General features: G+C 41.3%; 1 protein-coding gene across 5 annotated transcripts in view; it reads left to right on the top strand.

Moving 5' to 3' along the window:
* Nucleotides 1-18159, top strand: part of MKX (mohawk homeobox) — a 56250-nt gene extending 38091 nt beyond the window's left edge. For 3 of the 5 annotated variants that reach the window (XM_074943414.1, XM_074943412.1, XM_074943413.1), the window contains exons 6-7: nt 15527-15560; nt 15677-18158. In XM_074943414.1, the coding sequence (XP_074799515.1) occupies nt 15527-15560; nt 15677-15863 (221 nt within the window). In that variant the 3' untranslated portion in view covers nt 15864-18158. Of the gene's footprint in view, nt 1-15526; nt 15561-15676 lie in introns of all 5 variants that reach the window. The other 2 variants (XM_074943409.1, XM_074943410.1) reach the window with 2 other exon arrangements.
* The last annotated feature ends 8555 nt before the right edge of the window (nt 18160-26714 follow it).

Below are 26714 nucleotides of genomic sequence, written 5' to 3'. Positions count from 1 at the left end.
CATGTTGTTATGTTACAGAGATGTCTTTTAAAACTGAGTTAAAGTCATCTCTCTTGCGACATTCTTTTCCGTTTGCATTGCAAATTCTGGGCCGCAGCCCATTGAAGCCAATGGGAGTCTTGCCATTGACCTCACTTCGAATCAGTCCCTACCTCTACCTAAAATCACCTTTTACAAACATGCAGGATTCCTAACTATAGAATTATTGTTTGTGAGTAACATGTCATGTAAATTCATAAAGGTCATAGAGATCAATCACTTTGTTAAGTGGAAATATTTATGTTTGGATCCCAAAAATGTTATGAATCATTTTGGTGCTTTAAGTTCAGGATACAGAGTAAATTATTCCAAAAATTATAGTGGCTAAACGTCATTCCCTCCAAACGTTTGTGTAATATCTATTTATCTGTGGGCCAATGGCTGCTATGTATAATTAGAGGCAGACTTTGTCGAGTTAAGACTAAGTAAACACAGCTGAACATAAACAAGTTGGACTACAAGCATTTTTTAGTTTTGCCAACATCATACAACCTTGAAGACTGCTGCTTCTTCACTACAATCTGCTTTCAATGAGAGAGAGAATTCTTTTTGTTTCAAATGAGTAAGTGTTGACTGGACATTTGGTTTGTTTAAATTTTTCTTTGCAACAGAAATAAACAATATGCATGTACCTGGTGGAGGGCATCCTTTCTATTGTTTAGGAATCAGAGTGGTTTCATAGTGGAGTGCATCCTGAATAATCTGCTGAAACAAGGAACAATAACATAGCTAAAGACATAATTACACACTAATTTAAAATTCAATGTATGTGAAAGAAAACTTTCTACTGTTTCTGTAGAACTTAAACATATTTAAGATTCTGTATGAAATTATATGTGCGTGTGTGTGTGTGTGTACACACACACTTTTCAGCATTCTTAAAATAACATGAAGACAAATTTTTGGCTGGGTTTCTAAGACTACCTTTTTTGATAAACATTTTCCACAACTCCTGTTTTGCCTCAAGGTACAAAAAGAAAATATAGCTTGATCTTCTCGTAGAGAGAGTGGCACAATCTAAAAATATATTCATGTGGTAATTTACCACGTTTATATTATCAAGTGCTTAAATAGAATTCCTTGTTACAAATTTGATTTTAAAGGTCACATTACTTATCAGTTCAAAGAGTCTTGAAAAAAATGAAGTAGTAGAAGCTTAGCTGAAAATTAAATAGCTAATTTCTGGTTACTTAGACAAAGAGTTTTGATTTATACAACAGTAGGAGTGATTGTTATGACTTTCAAAAGACATTCAAATGGACTTTCAAAGACTTTAAATCATATCCAGTTTTTAGATCTAGTTTCAAGACATTGTTGTTAGGTGCTGCTTTTGATAACACAGTGCTTGATTCGAAGGGGTGATGACCCCCAGTCACGGAGCTAGACTTCAATGGAAATCACTGATGCGCATCGCTCTTCAGACTCAGTTGTAGACTAGTTTGCATTGGGCAGGGCAATGAACAGTTTTCTGAGAACCATATGTAATAATAAATATGATTGATACAGTCTCCCTGTCAGGTAGATGAGGCTGTGCTGGTATATGGGAAACTATAGTAACAAGGGCATGTACTATTGTTTTATCACCTACGGTTTCAAATGGGCAATACAGTTTCTTCAAATGAAATAATTTTTTTGAATCATCTCACCCAATCAAGAGAGTGATTTTTATTTGGAGCACAGACAGTCCTAGAGCTAATCAGAACAACACCCCATTAATAACCTTTTTGTTTTAGATGTTGGGTTTTTTCATTTCTCTTTTTGAAAATGATTTTATGTTTTTGTTTGAGTTTTGCACGTTAGGAGCCTCTGTTGTTCTATTCAGTGTTTGACTTTGTAAAAATTCCTGTTCTTGTGAACAATTGTCCATAGAGACATTTCACATTTGTACAGTGGATATTTGTACTAAGAGCCAGCCACTTTGCACTGCTTAGCAGTGGGGACTCTCTGATGGTGTAGGGATGATGGAGCTGGCTCCTGCACCAACTGCCCCTCTTCTTGTTTCTGAGGGGATGCTTGGGGAAAATAAGGAGTTGAGTGAAGAGGGGTATGAGAGATGTGTAATTCATTGTAGGGACCATAGCTTAGAGCAGCCCCTAGACTAGGGCCAGGGGAGCTTGAAAATTAAGTTGTAACAGAGCTGGTCTGAATTTCTGTTTGGTAGAAAATTTTAACATTTCATAATTTGTTTTCAGTTTGGCTCAGAACAAAATCAAATATTTTTAATATTTCCCACAGAATGGAGTTTCTGAAAAATTCAAGGTTTGCAGAATTTTCGGAAACAATTTTGTTGACCAGTTTGAAATATATTTTTTCTGTAGGAATTTTCATTGATATCAACACATTTTTAAATGTTTCAATTTTGATAAAAACAACATTTCTCATTGAAAAAAGATTTTGATGAAAAATTTCTGACCAGCTGTAAGTCAGAAGCTGCTGCCTGATGGCCCTTTCCCACTCTCCCAACTTTTTCCTATGCTGTGTAGATTTCAGCAGAGGGGAGAATCTGTCCGTACATGTCTTATGTCAGTGTTAACAGACAAAACTCTGCAACTTTTCCTCAAACGCATTTTAAAGTAATGTAAGTCTCCTGCAAATCCCCAAATGCCATTGGGTTTGAACTTCCGCAGTTACTATACCCATTATGCAAATAGATCAGCTGAGCCACTGGGAGGCTGCCCAGGTCACAGAGTCAGAAGCATAATTCAGACCTGAACCCAGGAATCCCGACTCCCAGACCAGTGTTCTTACCGCTAGATCACACCCTCAACTGTCCTCTGAAAGCTAGTTTCTTCAAGACCACTTTCTCTCAAAGCAGCAGTATCTACTGTGTAACAAACCTCTTCTCATTTAGACGAGTCAAGCTTAGGAATGGTGCCAACATTCTTAAAGAATGATTTAGTAGCCAACAAACATCTACAAAGTCTGTAAGCCTGTGAGAAACAATAACATTAGAAGTATAGATCATATCAGAAGCAATCTCCCAGTTCTGACAAGGCATTCAGTACAAATATTTGTTTAGTTCTCCTTATTCTCATTCACCTCATTAGACAGTTTCAAATGTTTTGCCGAAAGAACCATTCAGTTCTCCTCCTCACAGCTCTTCGGATCCAAAGCCTTCACAGTGTCATATACAAATCTATCTACTACTGTTTTAAGACCTCCCGCACATTAGACACTATACTGGAGTAAAATGGCCTCATCTGTTTTACAACTTTCAATGAGTTGACATTTAAAATGTAAAGATTCCTCTACTCCTCAAGAACACAAGCTAAGCTATCTATCTCCTGATACCACACCCACCACCATAGCTGGGTTTGAGAGCTCTTTCAAAGATTAGTTTCTTGACAGCACACTGAAATTGCACCATGCTAGACTCCACATGGGATTCCACCTTCCTCACATCTGAAGGGAGAGAATCTCCTGGTACAAAGACAGACCCAAATCTTTCTTTGCGTACAGGCAGGTGGTTGGAGACCTTGAGGAGCAGAGGAATTTCTGCTTCTCCTGAACTCTGGACAAAATTTGTGAACTCCTTTTGCTGCAATATTCTTCTCTCCTTTATCTTGTTTGCTGTATTCTTTTTCATTCACTCATTTAATGGTTTTGAAAGTATAGTATCTACATCGACAAACCTTCCAGCTTGTGGAAATCTCCAAGGGCCTATTGTTTGGAAGGTGTCTGGGAATATTTGGATTTGGGAAGAAACGTATAATAGACAAGAAGATAAAGGTAAACTGAGTTGTGGTGAGCAGAGGAGGAGAAGGGACTTGAAATTTGGTACGAGGGTAGACTTTGTATCAAAGATATGCCTTTTCCCAACACCGTGAAAATCCATCCAAATTTGGCAAAGTTATAAGCCTTTGAAAAATTGTGATTTGCACATTCTAAGTAGAGACTGCTTGGATTTTAGAAGCTAAATACTCCAAAGATTCTGTGCACACTGGGACTGAGCAGGACTTTCCCTGCAGTTGCATCTCTAGGCTGCTGTGGGCTGTGTTGGGTTGGGGTGCAGGCACCTGAACTGAGAGCAGAGAGACTGTCTCGCCGAGACCCAGACAAGGGGAGGGGGGAAGAGTAGATTGGGTCAAGGAGCCTGGATGTGTGTGTGGAAACTGGGACTGGGAATTGGGATGGGAGGAGACTGGGCCATACCGTTTTTTCCACAAGACCCCTGCCTCATTCAGTGCATAAGATGGATGGTGCTCACTTAATGAAGAGCTGTTCAATATTTTGTTTCTCCTCATCATGTGTGGCCCTAGGCCTTATTTATTGCATGCTACTCAAACAGAATTATTGGTTTCCTCAGGGGTTTTCTATGGCACCTATAGCTATAGTATCTGAGTGCTTCACAAACATTAATGAATTTATTTTCACCACACCCCTGTGAGACAATGGGTGTGGTATTATCTCCATTTTACAGATGAGGATCTGAGGCATAGAGAGATCCCCTAATATTGGGTGTCCAGTTTGGGATGCCCAGGACCTGATTTTTCAGGGTACTTAGTATTATATAGCATTTTATGTGCTCAAAGCACAGCTCCCATTGACTTTAGTTGCAGCTGTGAGTGCTCAGCACTTCTGTAAATCAGACCCCAGGGTCCCAAGTAAGGTGCTCAGAAAATGAGGAACACACAATCAGTGACCCCCTGTGAGATGTTGGTTTAAGTGACTTGCCTAGCGTCACACAGGAACTCTGGGCTAGATTCCCAGGGGGACTAAGGCACCAAACTACTCCCTTGAATTTGCCAGATTGTCTCTGCTAAAAACAAAAGAAAACAAAATTCTGAAAAAATCGAAACATTTTGTTGTGAAATGTATGCAATGAAGCATTTTGATTTTTTTTATTCAAAATGACTTTTCATGTATGAATTTCCGTCAAACTGAAACCTTTTGTTTTGGGCCAAATGAACCATTTAGTTCAGCCCCAAACAGATTTTTTTCCAACTTTTTGGTTCACCAGAAATTTCAAAAACATTTCCTTTCAGGTCAACTCAAAACAATTATTCCTTGTGTTTTGGAACTCCCAGTGAATTGAGAAATCTGTTGTTTGCCCTTCTCTGATCTGAAACAAGTTGTTGGGGGCCCTAGTAAGCTCTTTCCCCTCTTGAAGCTGGTTCAAAAGCGCTGTGACAGGTGGGTCAATGTGTGCATATGAAGGTTCTCTGTATATGGGTGAAATTTGCCCCTGCAATGCTTATGCACCATTGAAGCCCTGTTTTAAGCCTTTCCTATGTGATTGCATAGGTAGTATGAATGTCTAGGCACAACTTAGGTGACTCTTGAACATTTAGCTGTAAAAACTATTGCTGACATCCCATTGTGCTTTGAAATGAACATTTTTTTGTGGATTTATTTTTAGAAAGGTCATGTCAGTTTGTCAAGTGCTTCTTTACCTTTTCCTCAATCAGGTGTATGCAAGAGAGAGAGAAACAATGAAGTCCTTTCCCTCTTCTGACTTGCATGTTTCACTCTGTAATGCTGGATAAGTACTCCCTGGAATCAGTTCTGGCATTGGGTTAGAAATTTGGATGTATGGCCTGACAATAGGGCATCTTGCAGCTTAAATGACTTTTGTACCTTGTATAAGTATGTTTTGTTGTTGTTGGGGAGGGCTGACTGGGGTGTGGGGGAACTGGACAGCTCAGGGGAATGAGCAGAGTCCCTGGAGTTCTGTGCAACATTTTTGTGAATTCTGTGGCAGGAGTCTGAAAACATCCTGTGTGTATGCATTTATATCATAATATTATACCGTGCATATAGGGTCTGCTCCCAAACCCACAGCCAACTAGCATAACAAAATCTGATTTTACTGCCATAGTGTCAACATAGTGTTGAAAAATGACTTTGAAACCCACTCCTTTATCCCTCACTTTTAATGAAAAACAATTGGGGCTTGCCATGCAGTATAAGAGAGCTTACCCTGGCTGCATTTAACTTTAACTTTTTTATTTTAAAAGCCTTGTTTTAATCTTTAAGAACTCCTAGTTATACTTTTCAAATAGAGTGAAAATCTAAACATGTCCGTCTGCAGTACCTTGAGGATCTTGGCTGGGAAGGGGATATTTTAATATTAAAAATAAAGAAAATAAATACATCCAGAAAATATCCTCTCTTCTTACCTCTTACTCCCTTTCTCCTCATGTACTCTCACTCTCTCCCCACTCCCCCTTTTAAAATCTCCTTTATCTTTTTTCCTTCTCTTCTCCATTCTCCTCTTTTCTTTCCCTCCTTTAGCTCTCCTATACCCCTCCCCACTGCTTGACAAATGAAGTTTTCTTAGTTTACATTATAAATCATAACAGTTCGAGATGGAAAAGCCCTATTTGATCATCTGGTCCATTCCTCCAGTCAATACAAGATATTTTGTAGTCCCTTCATATGCAACATTTCATATATTAAGCTTATGACAGTTATTTATTTACTTTAAAATTTATACTGCTGACTATCAGCAAGATAGCTGAGCTCTTCCATTATTAATTACAAAGGAAGGGCCTGATCCAAAGCCTAGGGATGTCAATGAAGAAAGATTCCCGTTGACTTCAGTGAATTTTGGATCAGGCCCCAAAAGAACGTAACACAATCCTCCATTTGCTGACAGCTCTCCACCAAGATCAACGCTTCCCATTCTTTGTTATAAACTCCACAGGGGAAAACTTCAAGCTCTTGTGTCTCCAGTGACTTGAGTGAGTAGATAGGCCTTGTACCAATCCCTGAAGGTTAACACACTTGGGTCTGATGTTCCAGAGCCAGAAGCAAATTCCAGAAGTGAAGGTTTCACTGAGAATGCCTTGTCCCAGCCATTCAAATCTAGGGATGATAATCCAGAGCAGCACTGTTCCCAACTGTCAATTGGGTGCACAAAAGAAGGTGATTTCTGAAACAGGCAAGACTCGAACCATATAGGGCTTTAAAGAATCGATCAATACCAACACCTGGGTTTGCACCCTGAAACAAACTAGTAGCCTATGCAGTCTGTGGAGAATAGGTATAATATGATCCATATGAAAAAAGCGTCTAAATAAAATGCTTCTGCACTAGCTGAAGTTCAAGTGGTCTACAGAGGTATTCCCATGCACAGAACATTGCAGTTATTCAGTCTGGAGTTGGCAAATATAGGAATAACTGGTAAGGCCTATATGCAATAACCTCCATACCCAGTGTCATCAGCATATTGTTGGCACTGCAGCCCACACTATTTCACTCTCGTCCAGTGACCTCATATACATTTGAATCAAGAGAGGGGGAGTGACAGATTTTGATACCTATATGAGAGAACCATCAGAGCAGATAAGCAACTCCTCTCAGCAAAAAATCCCTATAAATAAATACAAATCTATATTTAAATGTCCCAATTCCACCTCTGAAATCTCTGCATAAAGCAGTAATGGGGCCATTCAAACACAACTCTCTTCCCGCTGCCAGGCTCCAAAGATAAATCTGAGAGCAGCTGACAGATCTAAGAAGGACAGTACAGGTACTTGTATCTTTGTCCAGTGACAGAAAGAGATTATTAGCCAGGAAGACCAGTTCAGTCTCTGTACTGTAGCCAGATCTAAAATCAGATTGAAAGGGGTCGAGGCAAGGTGTTGCTGGAGCTACTTCATCACAGCCTTCTCAGTAACCTTTTGTAGCATACAGAAAGGGTAATCATCAGTGAAAACATCAATTTAAAGAATTGGTCTTCTGAGCATGGGGCTAGAGGTCATTCATTTGAGAGTTTCTGGCACCTTTCCTCCTCCAGCTCCACAAAATAAGGTATTGACAAATTTCTGCCGAGTGTGAACCCAGTATGTGCTCAGGAGATTATACCAGTATGATGGATGTGGGTCCAGTTCACAGGTCATAGCCTGATACTCCCCAACACCTCTGGCAGTGCAAATTGGCAGTAAGTCAACCAGTGCTTCTCCCCTGACCTGACACAAATAACTCTGTCAGCGGCAGCCAGTCTGTTCAAAATTTGATCAACCCTGTCCACAAAGCAGATAGAAAATTCCCCACGGGAGAAACATTTAATTCTGATTCCAGGTGGAGACAGGCCAGATTCTCGAGGCTGTAAACTGCCTTGAGCAGTTCTGTTGCTTATGATGGGGAAATTGTGGGGGGGTGGGGGGAGAGGATGTTGGACTTTCTTCACTGCAGAAAAAAAAGCTATATACAACAGTCAGATTCAGAGTGAGATTTCCATTCTACCCTCCTCCCTCTATAATTTATCTGTCATGGGGCTTCTGTAGATCAGCGAGACATGGAACAGGGGAGCACAAAGGGAAAAGGCTTTTTGAACAACTCTGCACCAGTTTCTGGGGTCAGAAGATGATCGTAAATGCTCTATAAAGCTGTTTGATAGAATGGCCCATTAGCTGAACAGAATTGTCCTTCAGAAAGAAGTATATTTGTTGGTTTAAGGAACAGAACGGTAACACCTAGTCTCCATAGATTGAGCACAGAGGCGGGTCAACTCACATTTCCTCCACTCAAGTTAGATGAACTGCTGTTTACTGAGTTCGGGTCTTTCAGAAGGTACTACCTGCTCTGCGTGGATATTAAATGACACTCTTTGTAAGAGTAGGAGAATGGCCCACTGTTCATGATTACAATTGTCTCTCCTTTCTGTAGCGTAGCTTGCTCTACGCTGATTGCTTGCTACCTTCGTCCTCCAGAGGTGGCTGGATTTTTAGTGATGTTGATTGGTTTATGGGTCTACTTTGGGATCTACTGGGAGGAAAGGAACTATATTGATGTAAATTAACATAATAATAATAGTTCCGCTTAACCCAGCTTTCCCCTCTGCTTTCTCACACTGCTGTTTAAGTCATGTACCCTTAAACTGTGGTTTGAAAAGCATTATACAATCAAGATATGTCTGTAACCTGGAGAATTATATCACATCACCACTAATTTACATACACATGTAAACTTTATTTTTCATTCAACTGACTCCTATTATTCCTCATCCCTCTTCCTCCTTCTGTTTCTTTCTTTAGCTTGTTTTGAAAATGCTGGTCAACACATGTGAAACCAGGGTCTCCCAAACCAACAAAACACAGTGCACAAGAGGAGGAAAGAGAAACAGTCGAGTGCTGTTGCCAATTTTAAAATGAAGATAGTTATACACGGCCTTTTATCAACCCCGCAAATATTTTACAGTATTCACGATTTGGGGACAAAGAGCCCCTTTTGATCAGAGTTGTCTTTATTTCTGGAATAGAGAATGTGAAATTCATAAGGAATCTATACATTCTAAATATGTTTCAGTCACATGAGAGTGACTTCCTGTGTCTTAATTTCCATGTTGGTTTGTTTTCACTATATAATAATCTGTAACCTTCTCTTTTTCTCTCTTCCACCCTCTCATACACACCCCTTTCCCTTTGAATTGTAAGCTCCATTTGCTCTGCATATTCTAAATGATAACAAAAAAGCAGGGTCTGGCACACAAAGACTACAATTCTGCATGATCCTTTTATAAATTTCATAAAATAGGAGGGAAGGAGGATGTGCGTCCCTTAAGCAGGATGCAGCATAATTGATCGTTTTTTCATTAGCTGCTCACTAGAGGGAACTTTGGTGAAGCTGTTCATAATTGCACAAGTGTGTGCTGTAAGAATAATATTGTCAGATCAAAATGAAGACTAAGCTGTAGCTGTAATTTATATTATTGAAAGCTTTGTTCTTAAATTCCAGCCTCTTTCCATATTTGGAGGCTAAACTGAAATAACTAGACAGGCCTATGAGTGTTTCTAAAATAACTGAAACTGCTGCAAGCATGTCAAAATAAGGAGATCTTAGTTTGCTGGGGTCTGTCCTAGTTGCATGGAATGCCCCTGTATTCCTCTCCTGGCTTTACACCAATTCCTTCTGGGGCATCGGACAAGCCATGTAAAGGGACACCGTCAACTTACGAAAACCACATATCTGTCTGTAAAAGTTTTGCCTGTTATCGTTAAAAGTAACAGCTAAGATAAATATAATGGAAAGACACTGGAGAAAAAAAACCTTGCTCTTTCCTCAGTTTGACTTAGTGCATGTGACAGCCTGTTCTGTCTAGCCAGTTTCACTGTTTCTCTTGTGCAGTCTGTTATTCAGTTTGTGTGGGTCTTTCATGCAGTAGCAAGGGAGAGAAAAAATATTTTTAAAATAGGCAACTGTGCCGATGAAAGTACTAAAACTGGCAGGAGGGCTCAGGGCAGGCATAGTAACGAAAATATATGACTTTTAACTTTTCTTTTGCAGTTGACGAGTTTGGAGTGAATAGTGTCACCTTCAGTACATTGCGTCTCATTTTCCCCATCTGTTCTAATGAAGATAATAACAGTTACCTCACGAGTGTGTTGTCAGGATTATTAATGAGTTAATACTTTTACAGAACTTTGAATATGAAAAACAAAATATACTATATGTGTGATGTATTAATAATGATAATTATGTGACTCCTGAAAAATACCATACTGCATTACAGAGCTATTATTGTCCAGTAACTATAATCTTGGCACTGAATGCTATAGTTTTAATGCTTACTCTATACTGAACACTTCTATTAATGGAAAGGTATATAGGATCCCATTGGTAGGAGATTTATTGATACTTCCTGCTATAAACAACAGGGAACAAATATTCAGCCTAGCTGGTCTCTTTGGGTGCATGGTGGGAACAGAATGAAGCATTCCTGGCCAATAAAATCTAACCCTCTTGAGTGCTTGTGTAACTGGGCGCAGAAAGGAAGGTGCTACAACGATAACAACAACAATGTTCATAATTATGGATTATTTATGTTGTGGTAGTTGTAGGCCAGCGCCCCCTGCACTAGACGCGGTACAAACACATAGTCAAAAGGCATTTCTGACTGTTGCTGTTTAATTGTCTTTCACCCCAAGGACCCTGAAGTATTTTCCAAAGTGTACACAGAAATCACTCCTCCCCTCACTGAAGTGCATCACCCTCTGATACTTAACCCAGTACCTTTTCAGTAGGACACAGAAGAAGAATATTGAATGCAGCTGAAACTAGAGGACATTTAGAAAATGTGGTATTTGGAATTCAGTAGACAGTGTTGTGCAGTTGATAATGACTGCAGGTGCCTGTCATGTAGTATTTATTGCTATATATTTATCCTTACATATGCAGTGTTTCAGAGTAGCAGCCGTGTCAGTCTGTATTCGCAAAAAGAAAAGGAGGACTTGTGGCACCTTAGAGACTAACCAATTTATTTGAGCATAAGCTTTCGTGAGCTACAGCTCACTTCATCGGATGCACACTGTGGAAAATACAGAAGATGTTTTTATACACAGAGACCATGAAAAAATGGGTGTTTATCACTACAAAAGGTTTTCTCTCCCCCCACCCCACTCTCCTGCTGGTAATAGCTTATCTAAAGTGATCACTCTCCTTACAATGTGTATGATAATCAAGGAGGGCCATTTCCAGCACAAATCCAGGTTTTCTTCCCCCCCCCCCCAAAAAAATCTGGATTTGTGCTGGAAATGGCCCACCTTGATTATCATACACATTGTAAGGAGAGTGATCACTTTAGATAAGCTATTACCAGCAGGAGAGTGGGGTGGGGGGAGAGAAAACCTTTTGTAGTGATAAACACCCATTTTTTCATGGTCTCTGTGTATAAAAACATCTTCTGTATTTTCCACAGTGTGCATCCGATGAAGTGAGCTGTAGCTCACGAAAGCTTATGCTCAAATAAATTGGTTAGTCTCTAAGGTGCCACAAGTCCTCCTTTTCTATATGCAGTGTTGTTATAGCCGTGTTGGTCCCAGGATATTAGAGAGACCTGGTAGGTGAGGTAATGTCTTTTATGGGACCAACTTCTGCTGGTGAGAGAGACGAACTTTGGAGTTCTTCTTCAAGACATAGTTGTTTATACAGTGCTTTTCATATGTAAAGTGCTGTGGAGGTCCTATAATTTGGTAGTACTGTACATAGTGCATGACATGATATTGGCTTGTTCCTTTATCAGGCTACACAGGGTTGGTAACCAAAATACAATACCAAAGCCAAATGTGGACTAGAGACCTCTACAATGCAGCCTTTATTAATTTTTAGTAAAGAAGCTTGGCTCATTGAGGCTAAAGCTCCCAGTATGTATTGCTCCATCTTGATGGAACCAAAAGGAGAGCCAGACCTCTAGAGAAAGATGTCTGCAATCAGGTCTACTTTATGCAAATTAAGATAGCTCCTAGGCTCATGGCTACTAAATAGGGTAAATCTGGGGTATCCCTGCTCTCCTGAATAAAGTACTGGTCAAATTTGGGATCTGCAGTTCAAGTCTATTTTATAGTAGTTATAGGTCAAGATTAAAATGCTCAGTCTGTACATTGCTGATGACCAAGTGCTCACCTCGGTATGGTCAATGGGATTTCGTATGTTTAGCATTATTAATTCGGTCCTTGCAAATACCATTGTCAAGGACAGTATTCAGTGCCAGTGTCATGCCATTTTTACCATTGCAACTGAAAAGGATCTGTCTTAGGAAACAGCACCATTTTCAGGAATACATTGTATATTCTGGCTTTCAGCATTCAAGATCCCCATCTCCTTTGTTGTTCAGAAATACAGCGTCCTGTGGGTATTTTTTTACATTCAGAAGTTGTTTTCACCAATGTGTTGCCTTTGCAGTTAAAATATTCTGATTAGCTGGTATTCAGATACATAGAATGTCAAAAGACATTATGCCCAATACTCAGAGAGACGGAGCAGGACAAATTACGAGAGGTGAACAACAAGCAAAATGTAGCTTTGCTTTGTGAATTTGGTCCAGTCATTTTAAAGACTTGATCTTCCAAGGTGCTGAGCAATCCTAGAGACCCTCAATTCCCCTTGACATCAGGGGGAGTTAAAGGCACTTATCACCTGGCTGAACGGGGTCATTAGCCTTTCGGTGCTGCATTGTCCCTATCTATAAAATGGAGACAATGCCTACCAACCTCAATGGGTTGTTGTGAGGCTTAATTAATACTTTTTGTAAAGTGCTTTGAGATTCTTGGCTACTATAGAAGTGCAAGACAAGAAGTGCAGTAGAAACTTGGAGTAGAAGCAAAGGAATTTTGGCAGCAAAAAGGGCCACAACCCTGGAAATTAAAGGTTTTCGGAGTTCATTATACAATCTTTCTCTTTTATCAATTGTTAGCAAGAACTTTGCAAAATAATCAATGATATTTCTGTTACAGTGCAATTTTAGAGACAAACATTTTAAGTACATCTATTTGTTTTTTAAAACAAAACCTGACTGAGTTAAAGAGTTATTTTTTATTTAAAACAATAGCATTATGTAATGGTAAGTGTCGGTGAGTGAGGACTAGAATTGCGTTGTATATATGCAAGTTATTTGAGTGTATTCTAGCTAAAATTAGTGCAATTTAAACTTCTCATGTAGACAAGCCCTTAGAGTCTATTTTTTGGCTGTGGTACTGGTTTGATATGACCTTGGGCAAGTCACTTTCATTTATATCTAGATGAACACTCCTAAAAAAGATTTGCAAATACTCATTGAAATCAACAGTGGAATTGGAATACTGATCACCATTCATGGCCATGTTCCTCAAATGTTTGTACAAGCAATTTTTTTGTTCACAGGAATGTTTTCCTAAAGTAAAAGTCTCACAGATGCTTGAGTGAGTGTGTGTTCTTCTGGCAGTGACATTCATTATTTTTTCCATTTCTATTTGTACACCTACCCACACAGGGTTTTTTACAAGGTGGGGCATATTCACCCCCATCCTATCCTCTTAAAATGAAATAAAATAAATGAATCAGAAGAAAAGAATATACAGGGAGGTACAGGGTTAAGAAGATGGCCTTTTGTTATACTGGGATGATTCAGTACATCCCACCAAATCAAATGTTTGTTCTTCTTCTCTCTGTGACTCCTTCTCTCAGTACAGATCGCACATTTTCCCTGATGAGACCAGTACTGAAGCAATATCCTAAAATACTGCTAGTGGGTACTGTGCTTTTGTACATTTCATCTTGGAAAGACATAGAAAATTCAGGTCCCTGACCACTTGGGAAGATTTATGAAATTCATGGCACTTTGGAAGAGGAGAGGGTATTTGTTAAAGTTTGGCACACTAGCCAAATTCTAACTCGTTTAATTATTTCCTGCCAGCTTACTTTTCTCCTGCAATGTCAGCTAGATATCATATTCTTTACTTCCCACCCTGAACTGGTATAGAATATAGCTGTGTGCTGTGTTGTGCTGATAAACATATGCTGGGTTTCATGACAGAAGTGGATGCATTCCAGTGGCGGATGAAGTGATTCTTTATATATAGTTTGCACAATTACCTCGTAAAGTTTGTAAAGTGTTTTGGGATCCCTTCAGATGGAAGCTCTATTTAAAGAAAAGATCATCCTTGGCATTATCGTGGTAGCTGGCAACCAGTGATCAGCCTGATTCTCAAATATGTCTTCTCTGGAATCCAGACACAGACAGGGGATGCCAGCACCGTTAGGCATGTGCCTATTGTGCCTAATTGGAAATCCACTTCTGTCTGTTACTGTGGAGAACTTCCTTGAATGAACAATTGTCATTCTTGAGTGGGCAAGGGTGTCATTTGCTATGGGGCAAGTTGCCCCCCAAAGCTTGGTTTGCCTGGCAGATGTTTCATAGGGCTATATGCGCCACTTGGTGCACCCTGGAAGCTGCAGGATAGAGCATAATCACATATAATGTTCTATATGCTGATGCAACTTTCCCCTCCCCTCACAGAATTTTCTGAAAAGAATCTCCTGGATGGGGCGAAGGAGAAAATGCCTGTGATACAACAAAATCACTAAAGGCTACTGATCATGTGTGTTTGTTATTTATGTAAATATGTGTCCTTTCTAAATCCCTGTTTGTGGTTTAGTTACAAACTGGGTCAGGGTCCCATTTAAAACCACATACTGTCTTGTCAGTGGAAATTTTGTTTTGTAGAAAATTTACCTTTAGATTCGTACAGGACTGTGGTTCTGCTTTTTCATGTTTCTTATCATCCCTGATGTCCTCGGGATTATTTTTTTTAACATCTAGCTTCATCCCACCAGAACCTTTAGTAAGCTTCCAGGGCCAGAGTCACCTTTTTGAAGCTGGGAGAACTACATCTACCACCCAAGCCTGGTACGCTGTGCTCCAGGAGGAATTCATCCCTAGAGAGCAGATCCCTCCCCATTAATGCTACCTACTTTGGGGGCCTTGCTGGTTATGATACCCCTGTGTCTTTACCTGGCCGTAGCTTCTCAAAGTGGACTTTTTGTCACCTGGTGCCTTGCTCAGGGTCTATGCTAGTTCCTCCTGGCCAAGACCCTTGAGTGAATCTGGTCCACGGTATTTCAGGCTCTCCCATTGGATATCTATACAACTAATTTAATCAAAGACTAATCTCCATTTCAGAAGCAGTCTTATTTCCACCGGAGCCAATTTAATGCTGGGTTGGGGGGTATGTTTTGGGAAATACTGTGCGCAAAATGGACAATAATAGGATTTTCTCTCTGCTTTCAGAAACTTTGGAAAATGGACCCAACAAGTGTGAAAGGTGAGTGAGGGGCTGTCTTTGCCATTTGAATTTTTCTGTGCAATATGTACCCTGGTCACATGTCATGGTAGAAATGTAATCTGTACATGTAAATGTTTGTTGTTGCTTGAATCTAGCGCAGCTAACAGAAAAGGACCAAGCAAAGATGAAACATACTGGAAGGAGATCAATGCAGCGATGGCCCTAACAAACCTTGCCCAAGGAAAGGATAAACTGCAGGGAACTACCAGCTGCATCATTCAAAAGTCATCACATATATCAGAAATAAAGACTGTTAAAGTGCCATTAGTTCAGCAGTTTTGAGAAATTGTTACATTTTTTGGTCAAATGGACATTCCTCACAGCATTGGTTTTCAGTAAAATCCGATCCACAGCTATGAAGCAAATATTGAAAATAGATCCTTTTAACATTATGGTCAGTTAAAAAATTAAAATGCACTCTCAGACCCAGACTTTTTCATTGTATTAAATAAAATGTTCAATTGCTTCTATAAAAGGCATGTAAATTATAAAATAAAGTCCATTTTTATCAAAATATTAACTTATTTTATGTTAATCAAAGTGCGCATAAAATGTCTGCATTGCTATAACAATAAGTGCCTTGCTTTCAAAAAATAAGCTATAACGTGGGCATAGTACAACACAGTTATGCCTCAAAATGACAATGCCATTAACCTTAATCTTTGTATATTATTTCAAGTGAGCCTGAGCAGTCTAGGGCTGAACACATTATTGCTGGAAGCCCTTGAGAGAATTTTTGTGTATTTGACTTATACAAATTGATGACTGGCGAATCTTAATGAAAATGTTTTGTTTTTTTTTAAATCCACAGTATTATTAAAAATTGTATAGTCTGCTTTGTCAAAGTGACAATGAGGTTGTTGTGCATGTTTCTTACCTGTATCTGCAGTGTGTTAAAATACCAAAATAACTCCTTTGAAAAGTGCAATACTGTAGAAAACATGCAGGTTTAAGAATATTTCAGTCATTCAAATTAATCTGAATGCACACGTACACACAGACATTGTGATCATTAGAGATTTATAGTGGGGAAGGTTGCAGCAAGACCATCTGTACAGTCAATTTGGATTTCATCTTTCTAAAGCTTTGCTATTGACTTATTGAAGTAGTTATATACATAAACAAAACCGATCTCTTCTGGTACCAAACTAAACCTATAGTACAGTTTGTTATTTGTACTGGAGCTCAATAACTTTCCACAATGGAAACTCTTATTACTTTAATATGTCCAAATGCTTTTATTTTGTACATACTGTATCAAATAAGGACAGTTGATTGACAATTCACATTTCAATGGAAAAAAAGACATAATCAAAACTATATATACTCCAAGTTAAAACGCAAATGAAAAACATCTGGGACATGAAACATTGAAAAATATCAGCATGTATTTTAGGAGGGTTTAAAGTCAATGCTAAATCATGCGTTAAAAATAACATTTTAAGTCTCTAAACTTGACTGCTATTGAGTGATATAATCAATGTAAAAGCAGAAATTTGTGTTTGGTGTACAAGGTTTTCTTGAATCGTACAACAATATCCTAACCAGTGCTTGAATAAACAATGGTGAAGCCAAATATAATTTGTACTGAATCAGTTACAGAAAACTGGAAAAGAGCTGATTGTTCCCAGGGTTTGGATATTTTTTCCTGTGGGTAACCTATCAGTTGTTATTGCTCGCCCTTTGGTCCTGGAATGTTGACATTGACAGCAAAACTCCCATATACTTCAGTGGAAGCAGGATTGGGCCAATAATGAAACTACCCTACAAGCATAGTCTGTTCCAGTTGCACTAAAATAGTCAAGATATATAGCAAATATCCTTTTTGTGACTTCTAGGACACTTCCCGATGTAACATACTATTATGTTGGGTTTATTTAGGGTACAGTGAAAATGATTGATATGGAAATATTTTGTACATATATATTTTTACTTTGTTTTCTAAATTGCTGATTGCATTGACATAAAGTGCCAAGCAGGAAACATATGTCATGACTGTATGAACAGTTGAAGTATACCTCTTATTGACTTGCATCATTATGTATTTAGAATTCCATGACAATAATTTTTGATACCTGACTTACTGGATTTTTGTCATAATAATGTGAGTTTGTAACTAAGAACAGAAAGTAAATACTTCACTCTTGTTCATACTATTATAAGTTATTCTGGTATTAAATATTTTGTGACAATAAATTGATTGTCTTGTCAAACTATTCTGTTAGATATATTCTCAGTGTTTTTATTTGAGTAAATGACAACAATATTTGTCATATTGTTAAAAATGAAAAGTACTTGCAGTGACTTCTCTGGGATAAACTGGAGAAGACAAGCCATTTTAGAAACATGTGTTTGTCTTTTTTTAAACGATCAAAGCACAAAGAATAGCCTGAAAAAAACATATCAAGTAGGTTTTACAATTAACAAATACTTGCATCATTTCTTGTTACAATTTTCTTTAATTTATTTTTTTCTGTTGCTGCTTAAATGTTTTCTAAAAACATAAATGCTAATAGGTTGTATGTGTGTGTGGGTTTTTTTAAATAACAAGGATCATGATCAATGCTGAGCCAACAGCTAATGGAGACTCAATAATTATTTATGATGTAGGAAAAACAAACATTATTAGTATTGCTCTTTTTTGTTTCAACATATGTAACCATTTTAATAAAATAAATAAGTGCAAACCACATCTTGCCGTTTTTGAAATAAATGGTCATTTCTCTTTCGTTAGTCATCATTTGCATGCCATGTTCTCTCTGTTTTCATGTAGTACTATGGCGTTGTTAGAATGGGGTGCAGCATGTGATAAGCAGAGGGAGGAGGAGAATTGTCGCCTGTCTGTTAGTAGCCCCCCTTGACGAGTGACTGAATGGTAGCAGCTGAGTGCACCCCAGGTCATGGCTACTGACTGATCCTCCTGGCATAGTGTGTTGGGTTACGGAGAGGAGACTACACAGAATATGATTTCAGAATCTCACGTGGGAATTTCCCCTGAACAGTCTCATGCTCATGCTGATGGCTCTGATGCTGCCATTTCTTATGCTCTGACAGATGCTAGGCCTTTTCTCCAAAGCTGGCACAGGAAGGCAATTCTAAGCTCTATGCATCAGTGAAAGTAACTGCCTGGTGGAGGAGTCCCCCTGTGGGAGGGTAGCTAGTATTAAGTCTGTCTGGGGGTCCAGTTTGTGAAGGTTGTAGCAGAGATGTTCTAAGTCAGCACATTTCTTTGGCCACACTAACAAGACACCGTCCCCACCTAGTGCTGCCACTTTTTTGGGCTGCCTTGGATGCCTCTGAATCATGTGGCAAAGGGAAGTTTGCAGCTGACTTTCACCACTGCAGACTTTCCACCCCTGGCATATATGCCAGCTTTCTGTGGCATAAAGCCTGAGCTGTTCTGGGGCTGATGCTGTTCTGTGCCACTGGACACACTCATGCATGGGCATGAAGGACACAGTTTAGAGTTGCACAAGTTAATATCAGGAAAATCAATTTCAGACTGCAGACTGAAAGCCTTTGAACCCTCCCAGTGCCCTCTGGCATTTAGAGTTTTGAAAGTTGCTTCAGCATTCTTGTAGGGGTGCGGAGTGTGACTAGGTGTGGATCACAAGGCTGTACTGCACTGCAACATTGCCTTGCTTTCACAACTGTAACAGAAATGGAGCCCAGAGGTGGGATTATGCTGCAAAATTTGGATCCAGATTTTGAACATTCCAAAGTTTCAGCATGTTTTGCTCCAGGATACGGAAGATTGCAAAAGTCAGATCCAGGTCTGGGGACAGAGTTAAAAGTCCCTCAAAGTGTAGGGCTGTGGATCTGATTTGGGCCCCATCTGTAAACTCACCTCGTTTAACAGAGAGGGAGGTAGTTGGCCACAATACAAATACATTTTTAAAAAAGTAAGTGGAAAAGAGACATGAATGCCTAATGCTACAGAAAAGTCCCCAAATGCTTCTGTTATGTCAGCTTGGGCTATTGGCAGTGGAAGTGGTTTTTGGCAGTGGAACTTAGACCTTGCTCAAGGCTAATTTAACTCACACACCTGACTTTTTAAAGGGAATTGAGATGTAGATTCTTAATGGATGTTCTTTTTACATTTGTGCTCTGGGTCCCTTCTTCAGATTTTGATTTTCCCTTTCAGCCTCTTTTGGACTTGCTTCCTCTTCCATCTTTCTTCCTGCTTGAAAAGTATCCTATTACATACAGATGGCAACAGGACCGTTTATGCCAGAGCTCATTCTTCTGTCTAGGCCCATGTGGGTGAAGGCTATATGAGTTCAGTAGGATAGTACTGAATGACAAAGTCTCCCATTAACGGATATCTTCATTCTCCCATTCCAGTGCTAATTAACAGTTCCTAACATGTGAAGGGCTCAACAGTGTGCAGTAAAGATTGTCCAACCAACAAACTGCACTATCTATCACTATGTTCTTAACTATTACTGCTTTTGGCTATCTTAACTCCCTAAAGGACTGTCAATTTAACCATAACTGCATAAGAACTGCCAAGTCTCATTTTATGAGCTGCTGCTGAGAGTTTAGTTATTTAAGTCTGATGTTAAACAATTTTTATTGGTACTTCATGGCAAATGCTTGATTTACAGTGCTGTAAATAACCACAAATTAGGGGCATTTCTTTCCTTTACGGTAAAGGCACATTACCTTGAGGGACAGAAAGATGGTTTGCATGTGAAGATCTGGAGTCTATTCCCAGGTTTATCACAGCCTTCCTGTGTGAATTTGAGTAAGGCCTATGTAGCGTGAGTTCCAAAGGAAGTCATGGGGTAAACATCAGGGGACTGGAGCTCTCTGTTATGGATGCTTTCAAAAACAAGAATTTTCAAAGCTGTAGTCCAGAATGATCCAGAAGTTCTGAAAATGTAACCCTTGCTCTGGCTTCCCACACTGCCCGGATGCTCTGAATCTAGGTGAGCACTCACAGCCTAATGGGTTTTCAAGATGCTACTATCATATTAGGTTATGTAGTAGAGGATCATCTGTCCTATTGGGCCTGCAAGCTGCAAAATGCAAAAGTGTTCCTCGATTACTCTTGGACCCCATTTGGCAGCCAACCAGGGGCTACGCAGTGAGTGCTGGGTAACGAAAAGAACAAACACAGAACTTGGAAACATACAAGACATCAGAAATGCGAATAATGGGCAGGTGTGTATGGAAAATTCACATCAGTAATAGTATGGCTGCCTAGAATACCTGCTGGAGAAATGGTACGTTCATGAGGCTAGGGGCACCTGTTGCATATTCTCCCACAAAGGGTGAGGGTGCTGTAAGTACTGTAGCTTCTCTCATATTATTGCCACCTGAATCCATGCTTCACTTTCTCCCTGTTCAGCAGAGGTCATTAATTCATTTATGTCTGCCCCATCAGGCCAGTGTAGTCCAGGTCTCACAGCAGTATTATGTAGCATAGAACAGATCAGGAAAACCCTGTTAACATTTGCAAAGGGTTATTTCAATGGGCTACCAATCTGATGCTGATGCCTTGTTCTCATTTTGACAAGGTCAAGTGACCTCTCTATGGCCACGTAGGTGGAGCTGGGAACACTGCACTTCTTTGGGTTGACCCTGTTGGAAATTCACTATGGGGCTCAGGAGCCATGTTCTCAAGGAAAACTCTCAGGCTCCTGACGGAAGGAAGGAGCTGAAGTAGCAGACAGAATGTGGTCTTGTGGGAGTCTGTGTGGTGTGCATAGTGTTTGCTTGCTCATTCAGGGTGACCATAGACTTGCTGGCTCAACTCTCAAACAGTGCAGAGAGGGATGCTTTGTTTAACACCCAGGAGTCCCTGTTGCGCCTAGATGCACCGCCTTGATGTTGGTTGCTGGGGCTATCAGCAGGGATTGGGTCCTGCCCCCCTCTGGAGTCACCTGGGGCACAAGACTGGAGGACCAGGCAGCCAGTGAGTTCCTGGCCTTCCCAGGGGCGGTGGGGCTCAAGCTTTGGGCTGCAGCCCTGAGGTAGCAGGGAGGCAGGCTCTGGACATGGGGCTTGGGCTCCAGCCCTGGGCTCTGGCTGCACAACAGCAGGCCCCAGGCTCTGACCACACGGCTTTGAGTTCAGCCGCAAGGCTTCAGGCTCTGGCAGCAGGGCTTCAGGCTCCGGTCCCCTGCTACCTCTGCCAACCCCCATCTTCCCGGGCCCCCAATGCCTCCCCTGACCCTCCATCCAGGGCTTAATTTGTCCCCAGGCTTGCCAGGGCTGAGTAAGACTGCTGTGAAAAGCAATACTTGTATGTTTGTTAATATCACTTTTCACAACAGACTTACTAGCTAGCAATAAATATATACATGACCAAATTATTGGTTTCAGAGTAACAGCCGTGTTAGTCTGTATTCGCAAAAAGAAAAGGAGTACTTGTGGCACCTTAGAGACTAACCAATTTATTTGAGCATAAGCTTTCATGGGCTACAGCCCACTTCATTGGATGCATAGAATGGAACATATAGTAAGAAGATTATATATATATATACACACATACAGAGAACATGAAAAGGTGGAGTAAGAGGCTAATTAATTAAGATGAGCTATTATCAGTAGGAGAAAAAACCTTTGTAGTGATAATCAAGATGGCCCATCCAGACAGCTGACAAGAAGGTGCGAGGACACTATTTCCCCATGTTAAGTATCCTCACACCTTCCTGTCAACTGTCCAAATGGGCCATCTTGACCATCACTACAATAGCATTTCAATACCTCTTCATATAAATTTCCAATAAAATGTTGACACATTAAATTTAAACAATTATATTATTTGCATCAGTCAATAAATCAGATTTTTTTTCTATTGCGCTAATTCTTTAGTGCTAGTCCACCGGCATTGCAGTGTGCTTAATTAAGTTAAACTGTTTTTAATAAAGTGCATGTGGCAAGTTTTCCAATTCTGTAAGAAGAAAAGGAGTACTTGTGGCACCTTAGAGACTAACCAATTTATTTGAGCATAAGCTTTCATGAGCTACAGCTCACTTCATCGGATGCATACTGTGGAAAGTGTAGAAGATCTTTTTATACACATAAAGCATACACATAAAAGATCTTCTACACTTTCCACAGTATGCATCCGATGAAGTGAGCTGTAGCTCACGAAAGCTTATGCTCAAATAAATTGGTTAGTCTCTAAGGTGCCACAAGTACTCCTTTTCTTTTTGTCCAAATCATTGTAATTTGTGCATATTTATTTAGTTTTCCTAAAGGTAATTAAGTATTTCATGAAAAAGTGTGAGTGTGGCCACCAGCAAGAGTTGGTGGCCGTATTCTTAGGCCACCAAAAAAATTGTCCTGAGAACCCCTGCTCTAGAAGGTACTACCAGACCACATTTTTTCTCAGGATGACCTAGCCTGTCCTGAATTTGGTCATCGCCTGCTCCACTGGTTCCTTCTATTGGGATAGAGTTGGCAATTTCTCCTGACAACAGGATTTCACCTCCAACTCCAGGATGACCCGAATGTCCATGGGCCAGGCTTCCTGCCAATCCAAGACAGGTGCCACCTTTAACATGATAACACTATTTCAGTTCAGCCACAGCTGAGCTTTTTATCCTTTTCCCTCTTCTGCTGTCTTCCCTGCTATCTGTGTTTGGCTGTCTGTCTGTGTTTGGTTGTGGAAAGTTAAAGCTTGGTAAGTAACTGCAGTAACATTTACATCAGCAGTGAAGAAAAGTATGAGAGACAAAGCTGATTTTGGAAACCATGTTTCCCTTGTCTGCCTAGTAAATAAAGGAGATGTTTTAACACCAAAAGGGGCGTTGTTGGTTCCTGAGAAGCTGGGACTTACAGCTCAAAAAGACCTCTCATATATTGCACTAGCTAGGGAGCACGCTGACCTTCATGTGGGCCACAGGTGTGATATCATTCTGAGGTCGGGACACACACAGCAGATGAATGGGGTGAAGGGCTCAAGCATTTGAACGGCCTGCCTGTGCCGATCAGCCCTTCTGGATCTTTCCATTTTCTCTCTGGAGTCTGTTGCAATCCTGGGACTCACAAAGCTGCTGTGGAGGTGAGAGAGGAGCCTGAAGATGGGACAAAATTATGCTTTGTGCGAGAGTCGCTTGGGGATTCCAGGGAAGCTGTCTTAGCTCCTCCCCCTTCCCAATTGCCCTGAGGGAGGGAATTTTCATCCTTAATGATCCTGTTCTCCCTACTTGGCAGCCTCATATAGGAATTGTCTGTAGGTCTGTAAACGATGGGGTAACATGTGGCACATTCATGAGCTACCCAGATGTCACACAGCCAGAGATAACCCTTACCCTGTGCTGGGATGGCAGATGAGGAACAACATATATGGCCGTGGAAAGCAGGGTCATAGATTCCCCAACCTGTGGTGCAGAGAGACTGCAGTGTTCCTGTGGGTTCCCCCTCAAGATTACATTTCCCCTCCGTGACTGCTCAGCCTGGAGGCAGCAGAACAGTGGTTCAGAATTTGGTCCACTGGTTGTTGGTGAGATGAAGATGGATGCTGATGAGGGACATTACCCAAATAACAAAGAGTTTAGTTAGGTTTTTTTGGCTAGTATTTAAAATATAGGTGCCTAAAGTTAGTCTCCGAAGTGCGTAGTGTGACAGCTAAGGCAATTTCCTGCACTACCCTGGCCAAACCTTGCTGAAATAAGTTTAAGTATTGTAGGAGTGCATTGTATTAAAAATGCAAATGTTTGTGTGTTATTGTGGGATTGTATGTAAATTGTCTAGGAGACGTAATTGATGTAATCCTTGGGAAGTGTTATGAGCTTCATAGGACTCTTTTAAACAGTGGGCCAAGACAAGAATGTATGGTTAGCTGAGTAGGTTACTTAGGAAATACCTGAGAGGAGGGAAATACAAATGCCCACCTCCAGCCCTGCTCTTTGAAACTTCACCTTTCGGAAGGGACCTTTGGCCACCAGTAACCTATTCCCAGGATCAAAAGGCCCAAACAGCATAGAATATTAGGGTTGGAAGAGACCTCAGGAGGTCATCTAGTTCAAGCTCCTGCTCAAAGCAGGACCAATCCCCAGTTTTTGGCCCAGCTCCCTAAATGGCCCCCTCAAGGATTGAACTCACAACCCTGGGTTTAGCAGGCCAATGCTCAAAGCGCTGAGCTATCCCTCCCCCATAAAACATAAAGGGATAACTCACAGTCATGAGGGTTCTTGTTCTGTGCACAAGGGGTTATGAACGCCTAACCACAGACCAGACCCTGGTGGGGTTTGAAGGACTATTCACCATCCAGAGCCCTGGTTGGAGTTGGGGTGATCTCTGGTCAGGGCTGGCTCTACAGTTTTTGCCTCCCCAAGCAGCGTGCCGAATTGCTGCCTGAAGAAGGGAGCTGCCGCTGAATTGCTGCCGAGGGACTGTGAAGATACAAGCTGATGCCGAATTGCTGCCACGGCAAAAAAACCCATGCCATCCTAACGACGCATGGACTGCCACCCCTTTAAGATTGCCGCCCCAGTCACCTGCTTGGAACGCTGGTGCCTGGAGCCGGCCCTGTCTCTGGTAAGCTTATTAGCATGTGTCAATATGTTTTCTCTATAATGCTTTCACCTAAAGAATGTGCTCACTTAGACAGAGCCCTGTGGTAATTTAATTGTGGCAATTACACTGTGTGCTCTCCATGGGTTGAGTTCCTCCCCACCCCCCAAAATCTAGGGTTACCATAGGTTTGGGTTTTCCTGGACTTTGCCTCTTTTTTGGTAGTCTGCTCTCTGTCCACCTGGACTTTTCAAATAAGAGGCAAAGCCTGGGATTTTTCCTTGGGAAGCAGATGTTGCAGCTCAGAAAGAGCTGTCTCCATGCCTGATTGGTCCCGGCTCTGCATCCACAGCTGATTGCCCCCTGCCTCCCCACTTGCCCCCCCGCAACTGCAGATGCTGGATCCCGCCCACCCTGGCCTGGCCCAGTCTGCCAGGTAAGTGGAGCCAGCAAGTGCCTCTTGGCTGGGAGGCCTGCACCAATGCAGGGCCTCATAGCCTGGCCAGGAGGGGTGACAGGGCCAGGTCTCTGCCTCTCCTGGGGGAGTGGGAGAGACCTGCGCGGAGGTGCTGACTGATGGGCTGGTGCTGCATCCCGGGCCTCCACCAGCTGCCCTGCCATGATAACAGGGATCACAACACTACCACCTTGAGTGTGAGGCTGCTGGTATTCCCCTCCAGCACCCCACAGGTATCCCCTCCAGCACCCCAAATATCCCCTCCAGCACCCCCAAATACTCCTCCCAGTACGCACGCACCTCCTCCCCCACCCCACCCCCCCGGCTGGGGCTCCTGCACATTAGCTACCCTGTGGCCCTGGTTAAATCCCGCCCCCCTGCCCGGATACCTGTGTGAGACCCAAACAAAACCAGGGCAGATGCCCAGCCCCACAGGCCAACAGTGACCCCCATGGCAGGCCCAGCCCTGCAAGCCTTGGGCAGGTGTGGAATTTGTCCCCAGTGCATGGCCCCGTTGACCTGGCTGGAGCTGCCCCCGCCCCCCAATATGTAAGTCAAACTATGCCTATTGTGCACTCTCTGTGGAGAAAAGTAAAGTAGTCCTGTTAAATGGTCTGACTTTGTTGGAGAATTCACCATGTTAGGCAGGGAGCTGTGCAGCCTGGCAATACCCTGGTCAGGAGTGGAAGAGACATGTGTCGCCTCCCAAGAGAGGGGATGGCCGGGGAACTGGAAGCCTAAGGGTGGGTGCCCTTTCTGGACTATAAAAGGTCAGTATAGGTGCAGTTGCCCTCAACTGTGACACACAACTTGACAACTAAATAAATGGTCTGATTTTTGAAAGTCCTGAATACTCCACAGCTTGCACTGTTGTCACTGGGAACTTCTAGTTCTTCAGCATTTTTGAAAATCAGGCCACCTATTTAGGTGCCAAAATGTGCACTTGGGAGCCTAACTTTGCACACCTATTTTTCAAAAAGATACATTTTTGTGTTTAACAAATTCACCAAGCACAATGTTATTAGAGTTGAAGGGTAGCTCTGTAGCACTGTTGTGCTGCCATCAGAGATACAAGGGTTTGCGAACAAACTCAGGGCTTCTGCTGCTCCCTAGGTTCATGAAAAGTAGGCATGCTTAGTCTGAAGACAAAGAAGGTAAGCACAGAAGTCTCTAATACTGCTCACCCTTAACTACAGGGCTTGTTG

Source organism: Natator depressus, chromosome 2 (assembly GCF_965152275.1).
Source record: "Natator depressus isolate rNatDep1 chromosome 2, rNatDep2.hap1, whole genome shotgun sequence".
NCBI lineage: Eukaryota > Metazoa > Chordata > Testudines > Cheloniidae > Natator > Natator depressus.
Note: the sequence above shows the minus strand (reverse complement) of the source record. Positions and strands in the feature narration are given on the sequence as shown.